Source organism: Leptonychotes weddellii, chromosome 6 (genome assembly GCF_054177405.1).
Source record: "Leptonychotes weddellii isolate Sample4059 chromosome 6, ASM5417740v2, whole genome shotgun sequence".
Taxonomy (NCBI): domain Eukaryota; kingdom Metazoa; phylum Chordata; class Mammalia; order Carnivora; family Phocidae; genus Leptonychotes; species Leptonychotes weddellii.
The window spans coordinates 109,552,212-109,576,135 of NC_138374.1; the positions used below are offsets into that span (position 1 = coordinate 109,552,212).

The following is a 23,924-nucleotide window of genomic DNA, read 5'->3' on the forward strand; positions in this document are numbered from 1 at the left end:
TTTTTTTTAAAGATTTTATTTATTTATTTGACAGAGAGAGACACAGCGAGAGAGGGAACACAAGTAGGGGGAGTGGGAGAGGGAGAAGCAGGCTTCCCGCGGAGCAGGGAGCCCGATGCGGGGCTCGATCCCAGGACCCTGGGATCATGACCTGAGCCGAAGGCAGACGCTCAACCGACTGAGCCACCCAGGCGCCCCTTCTCAGATTTTATTTAAAGTCTAGTTAGTTAACATACAATGCAATATTGGTTTCAGGAGTAGAATTCAATGGCTCATCACTTACATACAACAACTTTGATTTATCTTTGTGTGTTTATTTCCCAGCTCAATGAAGCTCAATAAATATTGTTGAATGAATGAATAAACCAATGAAGCACATTTGAGCAGTAGTGAGGACACCCAAGACAACACTATGAAGAGATACAATATTATATTAGTTGCGTGATACTTTAAACCAAGGCACATTGAACAACAACAACAACAACAAAGACTAAGGAAAGTAAAGATATTTAAAATTCCCTAGGATGTTCAAATAAAATTCCATAGATATCAGTAGCTTGGCTTGGTAATGTGGGGTTAGGTCACAGAGAAAGCTAAATGATTTAATCCCACTTTTACTGTGATAGAACTATTTCTTTGAAAAGCAGTTAAAAAATTCATATAGTGACTGCTATATGTGAAGTGACTGCTTCCTACCTTTCATATTGCTCTGCAACTAAATCACAGACGCATGTTACCCAATGCTCGAAAGTGCTCGGCAAACCCAGCGGAAGGAACATTAAAGAAACCATTGTGTAGGAGCAATGCCCCTGAGATCGCAGGATCCAACTCCTCCTGACAGGGCTCTACGTGCAGTTTTCTGTTTCTAGATGTTTGGTGCGACATTGAGCTCCTATGTTTTTACAACAATTCAATTGTCACATGGAATCCAAATCAAAGCAGTGACCATGGAAATGGCCTGCAGGACCAGCACGTTGCCGTCCCTGCTCTGTCTTGGGATCTTTCCCCGCTAATTTAATTTGCTGCTTCTCCCCCACCACCTCCCACCAAAAAAGGCTGTAAAACAACTATTCCTTCAATCCAAAACCAGAGCTTCTGGCAAGGGAGGGAAGATACTGTAAATAATGTGTTTGTACAGATGGAGAACTATTTTACAAATATACGTGCGGGGATATCTTTTGCCCTTGATGTCATAGGAACGATCCCAGTCACAGAGATGAAGACGCAGAGTAAATCAAGCAGATACTTCACGTCACACTTTCTGCCCCTTGACCTTGGCTGTTACATCTATAGTCATTTTCACATGACCTGGGAATAAGAAAAAAGCTTCCCTTTCATACCTTGGTCTTTTTACAGTACTGAGCGGCATCGGCGTTCTGGTTGGTTTTCATTCCAGGGTAGTTCCCATGTCCTAAACATTTACCTTTTCTCTATAACTCACCTCCCCATTATTTCACTCCTTCCAGTTGGCAGACGATTTGATCTCGGACATTTTCGCCGCCATTGGCTCAGTGACGTCCGCCTTGCTGTTGATCCTTTTTCTGGTGGTGGCTGCTTCTGTGGTTGCCACCCATAAAAGGGCAACTCAGGGAACCTACAGCCCCAGCCGTCAGGAAAAGGAAGGCTCTCGAGTGGAAATGTGGAGCATGATGTCACCCCCTGCTGTGGAGAGGCTGATTTAGGAGCATTCTGTCTCCCTGAGAAAGAGATCCGCACACTGTGAATGTGATGACCACAACTGAGCGTCTTTCTAACCTACCTGGACTTACCAATTTACAACTGGGGTTTCACTGAAACCGTGGGAAGGATTCCTTTGGCCACCTTAAAGACTTTCATGGTTCAACCTGACATCATCGTTTTACTATATTAGCCATTCAATCACAGAATAGTGTTTTTGTGCTGGTAATTTCAGCCTCATAATTAGCAAAAATATCTCCCAGAGGACAGTGTCTTCTGGGAAAGCCTCCAGTGCCTATCACTTAGCCTTTTTACCCCTGGCAACTTGGGGACACCTTTCTTAGTTTGCCCATTAGCTGGCAACTGCATTTTTTTTTACACAAAAACTACAAAATGCATTTCTCACTCTTTTTATCATGTGGTGAAAGGTTTTAGTTGTATAGCTATGATGAGATGCACACTTTTGCCCTTTAATCATGGACTCAAGAAAGCCATGGGGATGATCTATGTTTAAAAAGTGACCCAACATCAACTAATAAAAATGGAAATGTGGTTATTCTCCTGAGTATTTTTTGTATTTTGTGATATTACATGTGACAAAAGTAGCCTCTACTTACATTTGAAGAACCTTCTTATGCATTAGATCTTTTACTTATTTATTTATTTATTTATTAAAGATTTTATTTATTTGACAGAGAGAGACACAGCGAGAGAGGGAACACAAGCAGGGGGAGTGGGAGAGGGAGAAGCAGGCTTCCCGCTGAGCAGGGAGCCCGATGCGGGGCTCGATCCCAGGACCCTGAGATCATGACCTGAGCCACCCAGGCACCCCTGAATTAGATCTTTTAACTACATCATGTCAAACATTACATTTAAAGTCATTGCTTTCTTTTTTTTTAAGATTTTATTTATTTGAGAGAGAGAGCGAGCGAGCACGAGTGAGTGAGAGAGCAGGAGCAGGGGAGCAGATGGAGAGGGAGAAGCAGGCTCCCCACTGAGCAGGGAGCCCGATGTGGGGCTCGATCCCAGGACCCTGGGACCATGACCTGAGCCAAAGGCAGACGTTTGACCGACTGGGCCACTCAGGTGCCCCTAAATAAAAGTTTAAGATATATGTAGCAAAGTAGTATATAAATAAAAGTTTAAAAAATATATATGTATATATGTGCTTATATATATTTGGGATATATGCTTTAAAATTTAATGACATGAATTTTAAAATCTGCTGTAGAGCCATCCATCTTCCTCAACTACTGAAGGACATCATTGCAGAAATTGTCCCTGTCTCTTCCACGTCATCAGTTTTCGCTCTGGTCTGGATCATCCCGATAGCAGCAAACATGCTGTCATAGTTCCTATGATGTAAAATTCTCTCCTGTGGCCCACTTCAGTTACCATCCGTTTCCTCCCCAGCCCTTTCAGCAAAACATCCCCCAAAGAGTTTTTTTTTATATTCTCTGCCTCTCCTTCCTTTTCCCTCCTTCTCTCTTGAACTCAAACTAACCTGACTTTTCTCTGCACCCCCTCCATGAAATAGCTCCTGTCAGGGCTGCTGATGACCTCCATGTTGCCAAACACAGTGGTCAGTCCTCAGTCCTCAGCTAACCTCTCAGCAGCCTTTGAAACAATTGTCACTCCTGTCTTCAAATACTTTCCACCCAATGAGACACCATTTCATCTTGATTTTCCCCATACTTACCTGTCTGGTTTCTCTCCGTCTCTCCATCGTCCCCCCTCATCTCCCTGACCTCTGCTCTATTTTTTTCCATACTGATTATCACAACTTGTCAAATCCTATACATTTTTGCTATTTCCCCTGACTAGAATTTAAGTTACATGAAGACAAAAACTTCTTTTCTTTCACTGCAATAGACCCCACCTAGAACAGGCCCAAAACAGAATAAAATTTTCTGCATAAATGAACAAATAATGAATGAATGTTGTGCGAATTTGTACCTGCCACCTGCAAATCCCAGAGTGCCCAAGGTTTGTGTGGGCTGTCACTGGATGCTGCTGTGGCAGCTAAACTCTCATAGCTTTACAGCCTAACGTCCTCATCTCCCGTGTGCCCTGCGCTTCTAATATTGCTTGGTTTCAAAGATGGCAGTAGCCGTTTCTCCTTTGCATCGTGACATTACCAGCCCATCCGTCAAGAGGTGGAGTCAGTTTGCCTGCCCCTTGACTCAAGGCTGGCCTGCGATCTGTTTGACCAAGAGAATGTCACAGAAATGATGCTGGGTGCCAGAGGCTTGCAGGTTTTTTCCTCGTCTCTTGGATGGAATGAAAATACCACGTGGAGGGAGAGGCCCAGCTGTGCCAACCATCCCGGCTGAGCCCACTTCCAGCCACCATGCCTGCTGGTCTCACATAAGTGACCCCTGTGAGACCAGGGAAGGAAAAACCCAATCAATCCACAAAGAGAAATAATAAAGCATTGTTTGAAGCCACCAAGGTGTAGGGCGGTGTGTTATACGGCAATCAATTCCAGAGACACAATTATTCACACCGAGGAGGCAAACATAGGAATATGGCGACATACAATACTTCTCTGATTCTGATTCCTTTGTTTCCAAAACTGTTGCCCTGGGAAAGACTGGACTATGCAGGATTCATCTGCATAATAATAATAATTAGTAAATTATTAATAAAAGATGACCAATGGATGCCTGATTTCTCTCCGAGTGGAAAATAAGGTGAGGATCCATTAAATCCAAACACAGCTCTGGGTGGCGCTGAGGGTCACGGTCCTTCCAGGGCAGCTGTTGGCAGGCTTTGGGGCAGGGGTGCAAAGTGGACACAGCCGTCCTCCTTCCTGCCCTGGGTGAAACCTGGCTGAGGGCAGCCAATGGAAAAAGCACATCTGGTGTGTGTTTACAAGGAGTGACAGGAAGGCTCCTTCAAATGGCCCCTCACGTGGCTCCTGTAGCCACAGTGAGTGCAGAGAGAAGCAGGAAATGACAAATGACTGTAACTTAAATCAGCTGTCGAATCTGCCCCTATTTTACTTCCTTAAGTTACCACTGCTTACCAGGTCCTCTCTGGCCCCGGGTAGCCGTGATTATGATGATTACCAATTCGTATTAGCGCCAGTAACTGCAGAGTAATTGTAGAGGTAGAACTAGAAGGCACCATTCTAATGATAATTTTGATTATTATAATGATAATGAGGGATCCTATAGGGAGCTCAGCTAAGGGCCAGGGCTGTATTTACCTTGCTACGCGACATGCATTATGTTTCATTTAAAACCTTAGAACAGCTCTTTGAAAGAGGAACTTTTATCCTCATTTTAAGAGCCTCTGGAGACAAACACACAGTTTTAAATTTCTGATCTGCCCCATCCAGGTGACATGAACTTCGCCTGAAAAATGGGAATCCTACTTCTGTTTCATGGGCATATTATACTTATTAGTGTCAAACGCTTAGCTATGAGTAGGCACACGATGTCTAGCGTTCATGATTATTATTCAGATAAGGTGGGATGTCAGCAGGACAAGTGGCAAGCTCAGTTTCTCCCACCTTCTATTCTGCTAAACAAACCATGTGGGTAACCATCTTCTTCCCCTCCCTAACATCCATCCTCTGATGTATTTGTAAAATTAGCAGGCTTTGTGCAGAGAAAGATTACTTCTCCACGTCATTCTCCTACCTCAGAATTGCTCTGTGATGGCTCTCCCACCCGAACGAAGAAATCACTTCATCTATAAGACTGACATGAATTGTACATACTGCTTGTATGTTCTCAATAAAATATCAGAAAATAAATCAAAAGGTCTCAGGGCTCTCAGTCTCCCAAACAGCTGATGATAAGAGTAATTTTTTTTGAAGTTTTGCTTTACGGAGATGACATTTTTTAAATTTTTTATTTTATTTGCCCAGGCTTTTAGGGAATACCCCTAATACCTCTTTTGTTAAGGAATCACAATCATCTACAATCATCAAGAGCAAGAAAGATTGACCCATGTATTTTGGTATAAATCATCCTTTTAATGATTAGCGACCCAACTTCACCTGGGTATGATTCAAACCGTGAAACTTTCCTTAATTCTGGAGTGAATATGACCTTTCACATTTCAATCTGCTTCCAGCAAAAGTGCAACTTTATTGCTGTGCATTGCATTGAATAGTGATGACAAAAGGGCATGTTTCCAATTTAAGCCCATTCTTCTGTGAATTGGTGCCCAGGCTTCGCTTGACATGGTTCCAGAAACCTGGGAACAACATTCATCAAATATATTTGGCAGTCCTAGCCTAAGGACAGCTGCTTTAAGAACCAGTCCCAGAGTCTCCTAATATGTTGGGTGACGAGGTGATAATGTCCCCTTGAAAACCGCTCCCAAATCCATATCTTCCAGCTCTAAGTGGAGGACCTCTTGGAGATGCTCATGGTTTACAGCTTGAGGCTTTAAAATCAGAGCTCGTTCTGGGCTGAAATGAAGCAAACCCTGAGTGGAAACAAGTATATGTGTTGTTAAAAGTCCCCAAAGCACACAGGTGCTCCAGAAACCTGTGGCCACTCAGCCCTTCCTGTCATGGGTTTGGATATGTCAGTTCATACGTTAATTAATTCAGTAACATGCTCACCATCCAAAAACCTTTTATTGCCACAAGATAACATCCAGATCAGCTTCCCCATAACAGAGATAATTCAGAATACTTATTTTACCAGGTCAGGCCTGCTTTTCTCAAAAGGAAAGAAAGAAAGAGAGGAAGGAAGGAAGGAAGGAAGGAAGGAAGGAAGGAAGGAAGGAAAGGAAGAGAAAAGAAAAAAGAAATTGCTCTCCATTTGAATAATTTGGAAATGCTTAATTTTGCAAAAAGATAAACAACTAAACACTAACCACCAAGAGTAGGTTTATTTGAAAACATTGTCATATAGAAAAATTCAGTTAAGTCTTAATCTTAAATGGTTTCTATTATGGAGATCCTAAAATATTAAGTCTCTGAGGTCCAGAACATAGACATCCCCATGGGAACCCAGGCTCAAATCTCCTAACAGTCTTTGTTATTTTTCTAATGCATTGATATTTCATTTTCTGATAGGCAGAGGAAAGCCAGGAGGTCCTCTTAACTGGTGATCAGAATAGTACATGGATTTCAATCCAACATCCCTCCATGGCCAAGTACTAATTTAGTTCAAATATGGAATCTGTAGTAATAGTACTTAAGTGTCTCAAACTGAAGAGAGCAAGGACAATCTAATAGTTATGGACTATCCATGTGAAACAGCTAATAGCATCACTTATGGGGAGATTCCAATTTGTTGTTTTATTTAGCATTTGGTAGAATGCTATTGCTTTGGTAGAATGAGAGACCTTGTCAAAGGGAAAGATAAAAAGAATGGAGGAAACATTGTTTATAATTAGAAAGTAAAATACAATATTGATAGAGGCCAGCTTAAATTATTTGAAATGAAATACAAATTAAGTCCAGAACCTCTCTCATGAAAAAAACTGGCCAAACACACCCATGTGATAAAATCACATTTATTTAGATTTAATGGAGTTCAGTAACTTACATGAATATTATTTTGATCTATTGAAAGCATTTTAGTAGACCTCATATTGGCCTTCAAGAGTTACTAGTCCAGAGATAAGACAATTGTTAAAAGACTCAGAGGTGTCATAAAAATAGACTCCCTGTTGCCTAGCATATTTCATCTTAAGTCCTGTTTAATATATATTTGTTTTAAAGGGGGTAACTGGGCCTCTTATCAGAAGATATTTCTGTTTTCTTTGATCAAGAAATTAAAACTAGAGATAATAAATCTAGGTGAAAAATATTGCAAGATGGCAGATCAATTCACAGTTCAAAATTCAAGGCAGATCCTAGTGGCATTTAGGAATAAATCTGGTCAAAAACAGTCACTTTGCATGAAAGCCATTGCTGACAAGAGACTAGACAAACCTCACATTATTTAATCAATTATACAGACAAAGTAAAAACAGATTTTGGGGAAGCTATGATATTTTTCATCACTGCTACAAGTTAGATATAAAAAGTTCCATTTTTAAAGTCAGTTAATTTTCTCCTTAAGTCTATAAAAATTTCTCTTTGCTGCCATCAGATGCCAGTTGGGATGTACAGAGTAGTTAGCACGTCTCTGTCCTCCGGTAGAGGGTAAGAATGATAACCCGGCCTGTATCATTTCTCTCCATAAACAGCTCTCTTTATTAAAAAACAGTATTTGTGATCATTGAATATTTGAAGCAATATTTGAAGAAACAGAGCACTCATCATGAATGTGAAATTTCTAACCGAATATTTAATCCAACTGTGTGTTGTAACTTCTCTTTCCCACAAAGTTTCTGCGTGTAAACCTCTTTTCCAGTCATATTCTCCTGCTATTTATTAGTGGAAGACTCATTAACTCAAATCCCCATTGAAAAGTTCTGGAATTCCATGGGGGTGCCTGGGTGGCTCAGTCGGTTAAGCGACTGCCTTCAGCTTTGGTCGTGATCCTGGAGTCCTGGGATCGAGTCCCACATCAGGCTCCCTGCTCAGCGGGAAGCCTGCTTCTCCTGCTGACCCTCCCCCTCTCGTGCTCTCTCTGTCTCTCACACACACACTCTCTCTCTCAAATAAGTAAAATATTTTTAAAAAAAGAAAAATTCTGAAATTCCAATCCCTACAAAGTTGGTGTGAAGGTTGCTTCTTCTTATCTGAATGAAAAATATCAACTAATTATCCCTACTCTCTCCTTTTATGGTAAGATAAAGGGCACCCTCCCTTCTCCCTCACTGGTGGCTCATGTTAGAGTGCAGGAAAGGGTGAAAACATCAAAATATTGCAGTCTCCTCAGTTCCCTTTGATGTGTTGACTTTTACAGGAGTCTTGTTCCTGTCACAAGTGGCAGCCCCAGTAAAGGGGTGCAGGCAGCAATGGGTGGCCTACTCTGTAGGTTAGGCTTTCCAAGGCCACTGTTAGAGAAGGGTGGTAGGGTTGCCCTCCTGGGTCCTGTAAGCGTCCCTGGGTCAGCAGTGACGGCGCAAAGCAGCCTTGTTCCCTTAACTCAATCCAAGGTTGAGTTGTCAGGTAGCAATGACAGGGTGACACAGCTCCTGAAACACTTGGTGCTTTCCAGAACTTTTTAGTCTCCTCAAGTTCATTAGGAGATTAGGCCTGTCTTGTCACATGCACTTTCTTCAGAGTCCTTGCTCTGTTCTGGACCACCCTTTGCATGCACTAACTCCCTTGAAGAGTTTGAACAAATCTCTCCACCTGCTCCTAAGAGTGGCCCAATCTCAGGACACAAAGTAAGAGCCTTGCAACCCCAGGATTCTGCAAACAGATATGCACACATCACCCTAAATCCGTGACCTGGATCGATATGTGGATGGTGAAAATCTGTCTAGCAAGAAACTGCCATGTTAGTGTAAACATCCGTAAGCAGATTTAGCTGTTTTTCTCCCATCAGTGTTGTGTCCCAGTGAACTTTCTTGTATATCAGCATCACCACCCTTTGTGACCTATGAAAGGAAATGTGATCTCACTTTTCCTTGGTCAATACTATTTACTTTCCAGCACAGAGTGCTCTGTTCTGCTTTAATCACCTTCTACCACCTCTTCCACCTATAAGACCAAGAAGGAAACTGAGCTAGCTGGCGACTCCTGGGCATCTCCCTACATTCTGCATCTCTCACCTTCCTGGTGTTGTATCCTTGAAGTTAATTAAATACAGGGGCCTGATCTCTCCGAAGGGTCTCCTGACCCTGCCTCAACTTCCCAACTCGTTCTTTTGCAGACAGTTTCAGGGATGCCCAGACCTCTAAGGCTTTCAGCACTTCCCAACCCACATGAGGTTATCAAAATGCATGTGTTTTGAATTATTCAAACATATCTGGAACATACAAATCTCATTTTAAGACCAGTACATCTAGTAATACTTCCCTCACATTCATTCTAAATAGCAGAATTATTCAGTTTACTCATTTAATGAGAAAAAAAAAATCACCAAATGTCTTGCATTTGGTGCCAAGTACAACTGGTTTCTCTTCAGATCGCATAAGTCTTTCACCTTTAACATAATTAATTGAAATCAAACATAATCTGAAATCTTACCTGGGAGGAGAAACGGTCGTGGTAGAAAAGATTGCACAGAACACACAGAAATTTCTGCAAGGAGTCAATTATCCTGAAGGGAGATTATTTTACTCTCCAGGGCAAAAAAGTAGCAGAGCTCCAAAAGAAGTGCTCCTGTGTGGAGGGAGGCAGTAAAGGATGGAAAAGAGAGGGAAAGGAGAAGCCAACAATATAAACACTGGTCTGGTGACATTTAAAATGTGATAGGATGAGAAAGTTTAAAAAAAAATAAAGTTCAGCCTGCAAGCAAGGGTACCCAAGACAAATCACGAAATAAGATGCAGCTAATTAGGCTGAAATTTCCACATTGCTGAGTATGTCATTCAAAGTATCCATGATATCAACATGAGATCATGACCTGCTTTACCATGTGCCAAGGGTCAAATTTGATGAGGATTCTATCAAATAATTTAAATACAGCTAAGTTTTAAATGACCTCTAAATTCTTCCCTGCTGTGCTAACATTTTCAAAATCATGAAACAAATATGTGTAGAGAAATCACTGGAACAAACCAAATGTCAGTTGCTTGTGTATATTATTCAGTTTAAACCTTAAGATACATAATGGTCTCTACTGTTAACACCGTTAACCCAGACTAACCTACAGCTTGTAATAAGAGAGTGATAGCAAAGCAATTTGAAAATCCTCTTAAAATCTTGAAATCAAGATATCCAGAGAATTTTAACTCACTTTATAATTGCATGTTAAACATGAATATTAATACTCCATAATAATCCCCCCAAATAGCATTCCTTGATTATGATACAGAATGTTACTTTGCTATACTGTGTTGATCCCCCATGTTTTAAATATAATTTTGATGAGAAAGAATTGTTTAAATTTTTCTAGCAGGAAATTTTTAAAAGACTAATTTCAAGTGTCTCTCAATTGTCATTTCTTTAGAAATTCACGTGATTTTCTAACAGTTTGTCAAAGAGCATGTCCCTTATTATAAGAAGCCTATAATATAAAACAGAGCACTTCCTCCTACCATCTGTCTCACAAGTTGGGATTTTTGCCTAATGGGTGTATCCAATTCGGACATTTATCAAATCTCTGAAAGCTTAGCTCTTATTTTAAAAATACTTTTTAAGTTTAGGGCGCCTGGGTGGCTCAGTTGGTTAGGCGACTGCCTTCGGCTCAGGTCATGATCCTGGAGTCCCAGGATCGAGTCCCGCATCGGCTCCCTGCTCGGCAGGGAGTCTGCTTCTCCCTCTGACCCTCCTCCCTCTCATGCTCTCTGTCTCTCATTCTCTCTGTCTCAAATAAATAAATAAAATCTTTAAAAAAAAAAAAGTTTAAATTTGGGGGGAAATTGAATAAAATACTATGTGAATACCTTCAGTATATTTTGATATCCCAAAGTGAGACCTCAAATTAGAAACTGGAGTTATAAAAAGGAATGTGTCCATTTTCAATACATGCTTTCAAATGAAAGCCTTGCTTAAATGGTGTTAGTACAAAACACCATCAACATGAGGCAGTCTCCATATTTAAAGTAAGTTTGATTCTAAAGTAACAAAACTGAAGAGTAAGAAGTTTGCCTCCAATGCTGGTTCTTGACCAGAAGAAAAATTAAAAAGTCGTAGATGACATCTGTGAAGATTCTGAGAGGGCGTTCAGATGCTCTGAACAGCTTCCTTGATCTCGCCAAGCATTCTCTCACAGTTACCATGCGTAATCAAAGCGGGGCTCCCCAGCCTGCTCTCCAACAACGGCCCATAAAATTGAAAGGGAAAAGATACCATAGAGAACACGTATATATACAACAAAGTTTAGCTGAGGTTGAATTAGCTGAGCTGGAGAGTATGGGGGGATAAAAAGAAAAAGAGAAAAGGAGAATCTGTACATTAATGCAATCTCACCAAAGGATATCAGGAAATTCTGTACTCAACATTAAAATCTTGCATAGTGCATTTTGTAAAAAAAAAAAAAAAAAGAAAAAAAGGCTTGTCTAATAAAGGAGAGAGTTGATAGAAAAGAAAATCATATGGAGAATGCATGTTAGGCAGGCCATTTAGTTTCTGTCCTGCATTTCTGCCTAATACAGCATGGAGGCCAAAGCCAGACTGTCAGGTTCATATCCTAGCTTGGTCATTTGTTGGTATGGGACTTTAAGGATATTACCCATTTATTTTGTTCCTCAGTTTCTTCATGTTTACAAAGGACTAATTACAGTACCTACTCCAGAAACTTTTTTTTTTAAGATTTATCTACTTTAGAGAGAGAGAGAGAGAGAGAGAGTGCACACAGGGCAGGGGGAAGGGGCAGAGGGAAAGGGAGAGGGAGAGAGAATTTTAGGCAAACTCCACACTGAGCGAGGAGCCCAGTGCAGGGCTGATCCCACGACTCTGAGATCATGACCTGAGCCAAAACCAAGAGTCGGTCACCAACTGACTGAGCCACGCAGGCGCCCCTACTCCAGAAACTCTTAAGAGCATGGTGCAGGCATCCCCCCCAACCCTTTTTAAAGCCATACATATAGTTCTAATAAAAAGCCATGTTTGACAGCCACTGGATTAGAGAAATACAAGATTCATATAGCTTTATGTTACGGTTTTATACGGCAAAATGCCATGAATTCAAACATATACACAAAAGTTTCTCAGTAATAATTTATTCTAAGAACAGGTACTTCTATTTTAAATAAAGGGATCTAAAACTTCAGGGAAATTAAGTAACAGATGCAAATCAATGGCAGAACTTGGAGGAAAGTTTTAATTCACCTGGAAACATCCACAGTACACTTTTATTTTTATGCTATTCATACTGTATTTTTCACCTATGTACACATTTTTTTGTGTGTCCTGTTACTCATTGTTACTTCTAGGCAAGAAAATTCTCAGACTCACTACATAATAATACTCCAAAGAGGATATTTTCTTTCACTTATACATAAGGAAAAGCCAATTGTGTTTTTTGTTTCTGCATCTATAAAATTAAGATATGACCATCTCTCTCATACACAGACACTTAGAAGTATTGAGACTAATCTCTGTGAAGGTGGTAAGCGAAATGTTAAAAAATCAAAATCAATATACACCTGAAACTAATATGACATTGAATGTCAACTATACATTGATTTCAAAAAAAAAGCTTATATTATAAATCAATAAAAGTTAGCTAAACCTGATGCTTACAAGGATAACGTCTCTTTTCTTGTTGTCAGACCTTTGCTTCTTCTATGGAAACAAGACAACTTCAGCGTATCACTCCCCAAAATTCTGTACCCAAAGGGAAGCTTTGTGCTCATTTCAATAGGAATTTCACTTTTGCCCTCAGTGGAACTGTCATAGCTCTTGGGTGAGACGTTCACCCTTCTAATCTCTGGAGCATTGTTCATATACTTTACTGCATTGTTCATATACTTTACTGCATTTCATTTCTGTCCTCGACTTTTAAATCAAAGTCAATAAATACAATTGTTGAACTTAGACAGTTCTGCTCTGGTCTATCTAGTGACATTCTACTTACCTCTTCTATGATTTTAGAGCCTAATAAAATTAGCTGACCATACAGGAAAGAATGGACACCTCTCAAGCGGACCTGTCAGAAAGATTCAGGCTGGGACTTACACTGTAGCAGAGTTACAAAGCTCAGAGAGGAAGATGGCTGGGTCCTACAGCATCTCACCTGGAACACTGAGAGGAGTAACTGGCTAATTAGAAAAGAAGAGTCACCACCATGCAAAATTTTAATTATGACCAATTTTATTTCACAGCATCTCACCTGGAACACTGAGAGGAGTAACTGGCTAATTAGAAAAGAAGAGTCACCACCATGCAAAATTTTAATTATGACCAATTTTATTTCATAACTGCATTGTTGGGCACTTCATGGTAGTATGTAGTTCATCCAAGATTTATGTTTGCATATTTTTCAAAAAATTCCCCAAACAATACTTTTATGTACAATGTCCTCCCAATAGTAGTCAACTTTAGAGATGATTTATACTGTAGCCTCAAGGATGCAAGCACAGTGAAACAAATCTCAATGCTGGGTAGGTCTTTACAGACACCTGTCACCCTGTCTGGCAAAAAGCTCAAGATTTTCAGTCCTTTTAAACAGTTATTCATTTAAAGCAAAAGAAATAAGCTTTGGGAAAGTTCCGTTTTAACCTCTCATGTACCTTAATGCATATTAAGTTGTAGACTTCATGCAATTCATACTTGTTTGCTGTTTTAGGCATTGCTGTACGTACTAAATCGTAACAGATTCAAGAAATCTTGTTTTGGGTATAGGATCACTGAATGGTTCTCAAAATAACCACATGGAAGTTACACTACCTGAAGGATGGTGCGTTGAGCATGCACAGAGTTCAAGTTCGGTCCTGTCCTAAACATCGCATAACCAACCAGAGGGTGGATTTGTAAGGTACCTCATTAAGGTTCTCATCTGAGAAGTGAAATAACACGGAGACAAAAGAGACCTAGAGGTTTCTCACATCAAAGAGGTAATAATTTGTGACTTTGCAACCTTTTAAGATAAAAGATTGTGTATTTTAAATTACTTAACTAAAGTATGGTTTGAAGAAAACATAGCTTTCTGGATATAAAGCATCTACTTGACATTGCTGCTCAGTACCTTGTTTAATTTTTTGGTATGTATGCATATCACATCGAGAGCTACAGATTTTCCACAGTGCTTTTCTGCCTCATTCAAGTATAATAAAAGTAGAAATCTATAGAAGCTCTAAGGTTAAACAAACTGTACATTATATAAAAATTAACTTAATTTATAGACAGTCAAGAAGTATTGGCAATGCCTTTTATAAATCTTACCAAAGATTCATCACAAAGGATATTACAATCTACATACGTGGTCATCACCATACAAATGCCATTTAGATTTATGTGGTACAGAACTGAATATTTGTTAAATGTACACATGTAGAATCAGCATTTAGCACTATATACACTTCTTTTAAAGTAACAGTATTGTCAATACTAACCTAAGGTTCAGGATTTTCTTATTGCATATTTATGGTTGCTGAGGCAGTTAGTTATGATACAATAATGCAATATCCATAATTATTTTAAATAAACAAAAACATTTCTCCTCCCAACAATATAATTTTTTCTAAGATCACATAGAACATTGCTACATACAGCTTTACACAAATACTGAAAAACATGACCTTAAGGCATCTGCTAGAAAAGCAGATGTGCATATTTATATGAACTAAATTATGCAGGAAAAATATTGCACAAAATCCTATTATTTTCAAAATAAAATATGCTTTTCTAAATACACGATTCCCTATATCTTGACCGAATAAAAATGTTAACCAGTTTGCTCAAAGCTGTTCTGCCTCTTAAGTAAGCTTTAAGAAACAGACACTAACAAAGTTATCAGGCTCGACACAGGAAAGACGTGGGTCCTGACACAGAATCTGTAAAAGCTATTTCCTTATATTAAGAAGTGCTTTGGGGAATTAGATTTGGATATTCATTCACTTTCTGAAATTTGTGTTCTGACTTACAAGTATCTACCCAGAGTTAGGGTCTTTTATGCTAAACAAATTTATTCATAAAAATAATATTTTCCTGAAATTCCAGATTTTCTAGATGAGAAGGAAGATCTACTGCTGATTATGAGAATATTCACAGTTTTCTCCTCTTGATCAGGAGACTACCTCTTCATGTTATTTAAGAAACAACTAATTCATGAACATTCCTGAATCCCATTATAAGGATATTAGCACAGAATCTGAACAACAGCACTGTTAAATACACTTTTAATTTAAGAGGCGGGGACAGGGGAGGCTGTTTCTAGAGAAATGCTATTATCAAGATAAAGACAGTAAAAACTAGTTTCCATCAACATGCACCTACACCCTCAGTTAATCCTAAAGTAAGTAAAGTGGTCTAATGATTACAAAGGAGCATCATGCCATTCTAGAGCTCTGTGCTGCCTGGTCAAAAGATTGAGCATAGTGGGGACAGAGAATCAGAGAAACAAGGACACTTAGTTTCTAAGAGCTTCTAAGTCTGTCCTTTAAAAGTAGGTATCTTAAAATAGCAGCATTATTATATTTGTTAAAATAATAAAGTTAATGAAATTAGAAGTGGTACCGTGGTTCTATACTTAGAGCATGTTTTAGATTGAGCAGCTTTAAAGGACTTTTTTTTTTTTTGGTGTTAGAACCTTGGGCTAACAGAGATTTGTCATTTCTTTCCCTTTTAATTGGTTCCTTCAGAGCAGGGGCTATGTTACTTATTTTATTTCCTTATATCCCCAGTTACTGTACCTTGTATACGACCCATACAAAGGGTCGATAAATATTTCCTAAGTGCAATGAGTTAGGAACAGAAAAATCATCCTGCTATGTTTTGGTACCTTCCTAAAATATGCTAAAGTAGGTAACCATCAAAATTTACCACTTAACAACACGTTGACCTAACAAAACAAGAGCTCTTAAATTCACACATGACTCTTCTATCTCCCCCTGAAATATCATAGATGCAATATTTAAGGACCCAAAGGATAAAAGCTAGAGTGGGATTCAGGGAGAATCACGACGGTTTAGAGGCCACATAAAAGATGGCGCACGATAGCCAAAGACTTATTCATTTATACAACTCTGGCAGAACAGGTAAAGCTTCTTTGAAAAACAAATTCAAACAGCAGAGGAGTTTATACAAATATTTCATTTAGTTATAATAGAAAATATGAACATGGGAGAAAATAAAATAATACTTTTGTTTGTTTCAGAATTCACCTTAATTTCACTTTATTCTCCCTATATCCACCATAATACTGGGAAGTCTAGTTTAAGAGCAGACTGAATACTCAAAATATTAATGATTTGAAATACTAATGCTTTTGGATTAGTAGTCTCTTGGATACTAGCTTTCTGGATTTTTTCCAAGAATAACATGTAGAGCTTTTGTTTTTTAACAGAATATAAAAGCTGATTTTGCATGTTAGAATAAGGCACAGGTCCAGTTCAAAAATACCTTGATGCAAATATCCTTGTGAGTGGCCTCACGGCAACAGTCTTGTAGTCAAACATCTCATGAGGTGATCAGATGATAGAAGAACCTACATTTCTGAGGCCACGATGTTTATTAAGCAAATGGACTAAAACTCCAATTTTACCTATGCTACACTCTCAATTATCTCATTCTTCAGACTATGAATCCTGAAGGAAAACATGCATTTCAATAGTCATATTAAAAGACTTTTTCTTTTTAAAAAATCACCAAGAAATATTTGCCAAGCAGATTAACCACCGGAGTGATCTTTTTTCCTTCTCATTTAAAACAGCTCTTCTGATAAATCCACATGCTTTGACAAAGTGAAATGGAATTTTGTAATGAGTAGATAAAGGCAAAATTTGACAAGAACCATGAGTCTTACTTTTGTGTTAATAAAATAAGGATTAAACACTTTTTTCCTTAATATACACGACTCCCTCCTTATAAGGAAAACGAGATTTGTCTTCCTTTACAAACATGAATAAATAATTGTCCCCAATAAAACATATCTGTTTAGATTTTGGAATGTAGCTTAGAAAAGAAAAAAACTTGGTCATTTTCTTTAAATTATTTAAAGACTGACCTGGATAAATATTTTTAAGCAATGTTTTTAACAAATCCCCTTCCAGGGTTTTTTTTAGCTGAAAATTAAATTCTTTCAGTAAATATTTTAGGGTACAGTCCTGATGGGGCTCTTGAATGGTTTCTCAAACAACTTTTCTAAAATGACAATTTTTAAAAAATAATCATGATTGGGGATGTACAGGATATATATTGAATATACAAATACCAAATTAACCGTAACACCACTGTTTTTTTCCCTTTATTTTTTCCTGTCAATCTAGCCTATCATGAAGCAGTCAATGCACGATGCCTTCTGAGATGAATTTCAATGTTTAGCAGTGAATTTGAAGGAGAAGAGACGAATCTCCTATGCAGAAGGATTCCAAATAATTTTTGTAGATACTCCACCCTAAGGGAGAGGAAGCATAAAGCCCTACTCCTTAGGTGTGGGCTATATACTGTGACTTCCTTCCGAAGACTACAGTATAGAAAGGGAGGGAAAAGAGCATAGAGGAAAAACCTGACGAACACCACCTCAGCTAGGTTATCAAAGTCAACATCAACATTCACAAATCATGCTGACATTATGTACCTTGGGTATGATGTAATGAAAATGACCTTTTACTTCTGTAATCTTCCTCCCCCAAGCCCACAATCACAGTGTAATCATGAGAAAAACAGCAGACAAATTCTAATAGAGGGACATTCTATAATATATTCAACCAGCAGATCAGTACTCTTTAAACCTGTCAGGGTTATCAGAAACAAGGAAAATGAGAAGATGTCCCAGCCAAGAGGAATCTAAAGACACATGACAACCAAATGTAATGTGGTGTCTTGAATGGGATTCTGGAAGAGAAAAAAGACATTAGGGAAAAACTAAGGAAATCTGAATAAAACAGGGACTATCAATACTGGTTCACCAATTGTGGCAAACGTACCATACCAAAGTAAAACATTAATCATAGGGGAGATTGTATGCAGGGACATAATGGGGACTCTCTGTACTTTCTTTGTAATTTTTCTGTAGATCTAAAACTTCTAAAATATAAAGTCAATTATTTTAAAAAGTAAATTTGCGATGATAAGAAATGTTTTGAATTATTAGTTAAGAAAAAAACAAAACAAAACAGGAACATTTCTTTATCAGGACAGTTCGTGTTGCATTTGGCTTTCTGGGGCTGGATTCCTAGATAGCAAAGGCATACAGAGAGACTGAAAAAATTTTAAAGTGTCTCATTTGTAAACAGAAGTCATTAATTTCACATTGTAATTCAGCACTTCATATATTTCACTGAGTGAAAGGTAAATGTGTACCTTTATACATTTTGGAAAACATGGCTGCAGTGTCCACAAGAGAGCTTTTAAATTTTGAAAAATGAATTTTGTCCTTGATTCAACGAATAGAAAAAGGCATTATTGCTCTGCAGAACACTTATAACTTATCCTTCAAAATTTACAGGTAATTCCATAAATTATTAAAGTATGCTAAATATAGGCTTAGGATTAAGGCAGTTAGTGGGTCAACAGTTTCAGCAGTTTCAGGCTAGTTTTGATAAGTTTTGATATCCTGACCAGTTCATGCTCAACCAGATTAGTAGGGTCGCTACTGGTTATGCGCAAGGGTTATATATGCATATTAGTTTAAATAAAATGAATGGCATTAAGCACCAAATACTGGGAAATCATGTTTGACATATACTTCCAATATACATACAAACTAGTACCTGATTTAAGAGCACAGTAGAAGAATCAGCTTTACATTTAAAAATCAATCGATAATATATATTCACGAGATGAATGAGTGGAGAAAATGTATGTTCCAAATGAAAAATAACTTTTAGACAGCACTAAGAACTGTCATTCCCACAAATAATTCTGTTTACTATAGAGATTACAAGGAATCCTAAAATGTCTCCCTAGAAGCTTGGATGCAAGTGAGTGACTCTTAATAGTTGATTTAAGGGTGGTTTTCACGCGTGTTTTCTTCTGAAATGTTTAAGTCTTGCTGGAAGGCAGATGTTATATGACATAACGACACTACTTCATGAAGCAGTCCAGAATCTTCTGAAGTCTCTTTGGCTTCTTTCCCTTCTTTCTCCCAAGGAACAAAAGTAGATGAATGTCGCCCAAGGCTGGGTGTAAGCAGATCGTCTGAAATCTGGCTTAGTGTTTCTTTCTTTTCTGTTTTAGCTTTTTCATTTTCGGAAACTTCAGGCGAAGCGAGCTGGAGATCCAATCCTGAGGCAGAAGATGGCTTTTCCATGACCGCAGGCTCCCTCATATTGTCAACATTGAGGTATTTTTCATTGTTTTCCTCCTTCAGGATAAACAGAGAATCTGTCAAACCGCTGCAGGAAACGCGCTTCCGGGGAGAGGGAGGAAGGTGTTTGCCATGGAGGGCACTATCATCTTGCCCGAGATGCCACTCTACTTGATCACCAGAACCACTGCAAAGCAGGGCCAGATTATTCTCACTGGGTGCATTGGATGTATTCTGAAAGAAGAAACAACAAATTCAGAAAAATTTTAATGAGATTATGTTACATGAGCATTTTTTTTCCATTTTGAAATAAAATATTAATATCTTTCAAGGCTGACAACTGGGAAGTCCCCCCCAGAGGAAATACAGCGTTAATTCTGAGCACCTGCAAATGGCTCTATTAACAAGAAAATACATAAACATATACAATTTTTTATTTATCAATTATATTTCAACAAAGCTGAAAAGGTAAATGAAAAAAACCTGCCAACCCCAGCCCCTCAAAACCCCCAAAAAGACCAACTACATCAAGCCAAGTTCTGGAATTACAATCACCACAGTGTGGCCATTACTCACACTTCCATCTCTTGTGTTTTTAAAACATTTATTTCACTATGTTTAAAACACTCTTCATTTTTGAAGCAATATAATGAAAAACTACTTGAATTGAGACATTTCTTAAACATATTTTCAAAGATCCAGGAAATATGGAAAAAAATGGGAACATTTCATACTTAAAAAATTCCCCAGAAAAGACAACTATAAAACTAGATTGTAAGAGAATATTACGGCTTGATAAAAAATTTTTCCAATGAATGTCAATAACCACCAGAACTGGATACATAAATGGGAAAATACAGAATTCTGAAACTAGAAATAATTCTTAATGATTAAATTTTCTCATATTTTTGAAGAGTTGACTACTTCCCTGTTAGAGGTTAAATGCTTTGACCAACTAAGATTATAACATGAGGCAATGCACACCAAAGGGTAAGAATGTTTTCATTTAATTTTTTTAAATAGATTTTTATTTATTTGAGAGAGAGAATGAGAGAGAGCATGAGAGGGGGGAGGGTTCGAGGGAGAAGCAGACTCCCTGCCGAGCAGGGAGCCCAATGCGGGACTCGATCTTGGGACTCCAGGATCATGACCTGAGCCAAAGCCAGTCGCCTAACCAACTGAGCCACCCAGGCACCCCCTCATTTAATTTTATAGGCTGAAAAAATCAACTAACCGTAGGTTTGTAATCAATATCATCCATTGATCTGAAGAAATCCAAGCTCTTCGCTGCTGCTAGCTTTCCTTGGTCTGAGCTGTGTGTGCTCAATGTGTCTAAGATTTCTCCTAGGAGGTCCATTTCGCCTGAGTAAGGACTCTTTACTCTTGTTTCAACGGAGTCATCACTTTCATAAAAATAGGCAGAAGCTTCTTCTCCATCTTCAGAGGACAACCTGAAGGAAAATGAAGCATGCATTAGCAGTCACTCCTACACGCTCACACACCTACACATGTATGTGAGCAACCTCTCCCCAGTTACATTCCATCAGTGAGAGAGTCTTAAAACCAAAGTGCTTCTCAGCAGAACAACAAAATGGTGAATTGGTTCATGGCCAAATTCTTTAGAGTGATGTGTGTATACCAATTCAAATACAGGAAATTTTGAGTATGTGCACTAAGAAAATACAAACAGATAGCTATGGGACCTTACTCAATCTGCAAGCCAAAGCAGTGCTTTTCACACAGTCTAGTTCTGTGGGATTTGGGACATTAGCCTTAGAAATAGTAGATGGAACTTTTGGAAAGCTTGCTATAGCCTGAGTTCACTTTCAATATTTGTGTGGTTTTCCCTTTATTTATTTATTCAAATATTTTAGAGAAGAGTGCATATTCCTTTATATAGACAAAGATATACTTAATGGAGAAAAAAAGACTGTCCATTTTGTCACCCCCATATAAGTTTAAATTGTTTAAAAAAACTAAACGCTATTGTTATTGCCCTTTATGGTGAAATTAATTTTTAATACTTTGTATTAAAATTTCCTCTTCTGATATCACCACAGATTTAAAGCCCTCCCCTTCCCTAGCTTGTTTTAATTGACTATTATCACTGTTGCTGCCATTTAACCTGCCCCTCTTCATGAGCAGGGTAGGGGTCGAACTTAGGTGGGCTCCTATTTCCCCTTTAACACTATCGCAGATATTTCTGTAGGCCTTACCACTTTCCAAGAACAAGATATTTCAGATCTAGCTTGCTTTCCCATCTCAAGATTCATCCCCCATGAGACTCCAATGAGCACTGGTTAATTTTGCTGAAGAACACTGCAAGGGAGCAAAATCTGATCTCTAGGAGTGTACATCCTTTGATTATCTTTTGAAATCCTAAAATGTCTGCCTTTCAGCCGCAACACTTAGCAGGACAGTAAAATCCATCACGACTTACTTGCTCGCTCTCTCGTCATAGTCGTCATCATACAGAGCACCATCAAGACTCTTAAGAGGTCTTTTTAAGCGTGCCTAGAGGGAGGAGTTGACCATAAATTGGCATTAGTAGTTAAAATAAGTCTTTTTCATAAATTTTAAAGGAACAATTTGATTTGACAAGAACGCTTTTAAGAGAAATATGAATTCAGGATTTTTTAACATTACTCAGTAACTTGACAAGCTGTGCAGTAAGAAGGGGAGGGAATCAGGCAATACTGATGTCAACACTTACAGCTTAAACACTTACAGCTTAAACAGACAAAAAACAAATCACTGGATTGAATACACACACACACACACACACACACACACAATGATCTAGTCTGTTAGTCCCTGGTTTAAAAATACTTAATTTATAATCAATTATATCCCCATGCACTTATCCCCTAGCTTCAATAATCATCAATATTTGCCCATCTTGTTTCTTTTATCCGTCTCCCCAATTATTTTAAGGCAGTACTTCTCAATACTTAATGTGCATATAAATCTCTTGGAGATCATGGTAAAAATGTAGATTCTGACTCTACTGGGTTCTAAGGATGAGGCCAGAGTTTCTGCATTTCTTTTTTTTTTTTTTTTAAGATTTTATTTATTTATTTGAGAGAGAGAATGAGAGACAGAGAGCACGAAAGGGGAGAGGGTCAGAGGGAGAAGCAGACCCCCTGCCGAGCAGGGAGCCCGATGTGGGACTCCATCCCGGGACTCCAGGATCATGACCTGAGCCGAAGGCAGTCGCTTAACCAACTGAGCCACCCAGGCGCCCAGTTTCTGCATTTCTAACAGGCTCTTAGGTGAAGTTAGTGCTGCTGGATCTGAAGGTCCCTCACTGAATAGCAAGGTTTTGAACCGAATGCTAGACAACCTATCATTTCACCTGTAAACACTTCAATATATCTTTAACAGATATCATTATCTTACCATACAAATTAACAATTATTCTTTAACATCCTCTATTCTCAGACCATTCTCATATGCCCTTATTACCCCTAAAATATTTTAGTTTGTTTATGTGGACCAGAATCTCAACACGGCTAACACTATTTGGTTGATATATCTGTCAAGTCTCCTTCAGAGACTATCAGTTACACCTTCCCCATCCTTTGTGTCATTTGTGGCCTTGAACATGTGATTCTTATCCTCTTCCTATAAACTTGGCAGTCACATCTGGAAGCTTGGTTAGACTGTTTCTGGTTTTTTGTTTTTCTCTGTTTTTGGCAAGAATATGCTACATGTGTTTGAGATGTGTTTTTTTTTACTGCATCACACCAGGAGGTACATCATGTTAAGATGTCTCACGTTGGTGGTACTAAGATCCATTAATGGCTTCAGGATTCAGGTTGGCTGATAACTATCCATTATGAATTTTCTTTCACTTGATGGTTTTAGCATCCTATGATAGTCCTTGGGTAAATTAATTATGCAGAAGGGGCTCCAAAATTATGTTTTTCAAAAGCATTCCTTCTATCTTTACTTGTTGGCATTCTACCAAGACTTTTGTCCTATTAACTATTTGGCTATTCTGAAATACAAGGTGTACAGCAGAGGTAGGATAAATTCTTGATGCTTTCCTTTTGTTCAACAATTTCCAGAGTAATGAGCTCATGCCTACCAATCTCTAAATGTGAGCTGTGAGGGTTTTTAAAATGTCATCATCATTTGTATATATGTGATGTGGCTCAGCCTATCACAGTTGTTCTTCTTGATTTTTTTTTAAAGATTTATTTATTTGAGAGAGAGAGAGCATGCGAGTGCAAGAGCATGCATGGTGGGGAGGGGCAGAGGTAGGGGGAGAGGGAAAGAATCTCCAGCAGACTGTGCTGTGTGACTCAGGCGCCCCTCTTCTTTTTTTTTTTTTTTTAATGGTTCCGGTCTGCTGCA

At 38.6% G+C, this 23,924-nt stretch overlaps 2 protein-coding genes across 2 annotated transcripts in view; one reads left to right on the top strand and one right to left on the bottom strand.

Moving 5' to 3' along the window:
• The window catches only part of CRB1 (crumbs cell polarity complex component 1), a 122,601-nt gene extending 120,403 nt beyond the window's left edge, over positions 1-2,198 (top strand). Inside the window, exon 11 of the mRNA XM_006734063.3 lies at positions 1,467-2,198. Within this exon, the coding sequence (XP_006734126.2) occupies positions 1,467-1,682 (216 nt within the window). The 3' untranslated portion in view covers positions 1,683-2,198. The remainder of the gene's footprint in view (positions 1-1,466) is intronic.
• An 11,344-nt stretch (positions 2,199-13,542) lies between these two features.
• Positions 13,543-23,924, bottom strand: part of LOC145722335 (DENN domain-containing protein 1B-like) — a 390,017-nt gene continuing 379,635 nt past the window's right edge. Inside the window, exons 2-4 of the mRNA XM_081824948.1 lie at positions 22,006-22,295; positions 20,800-21,016; positions 13,543-19,799 (exon numbers count right to left, since the gene is read on the bottom strand). Coding sequence (XP_081681074.1) covers positions 19,263-19,799; positions 20,800-20,922 — 660 coding nt within the window. The 5' untranslated portion in view covers positions 20,923-21,016; positions 22,006-22,295 and the 3' untranslated portion in view covers positions 13,543-19,262. The remainder of the gene's footprint in view (positions 19,800-20,799; positions 21,017-22,005; positions 22,296-23,924) is intronic.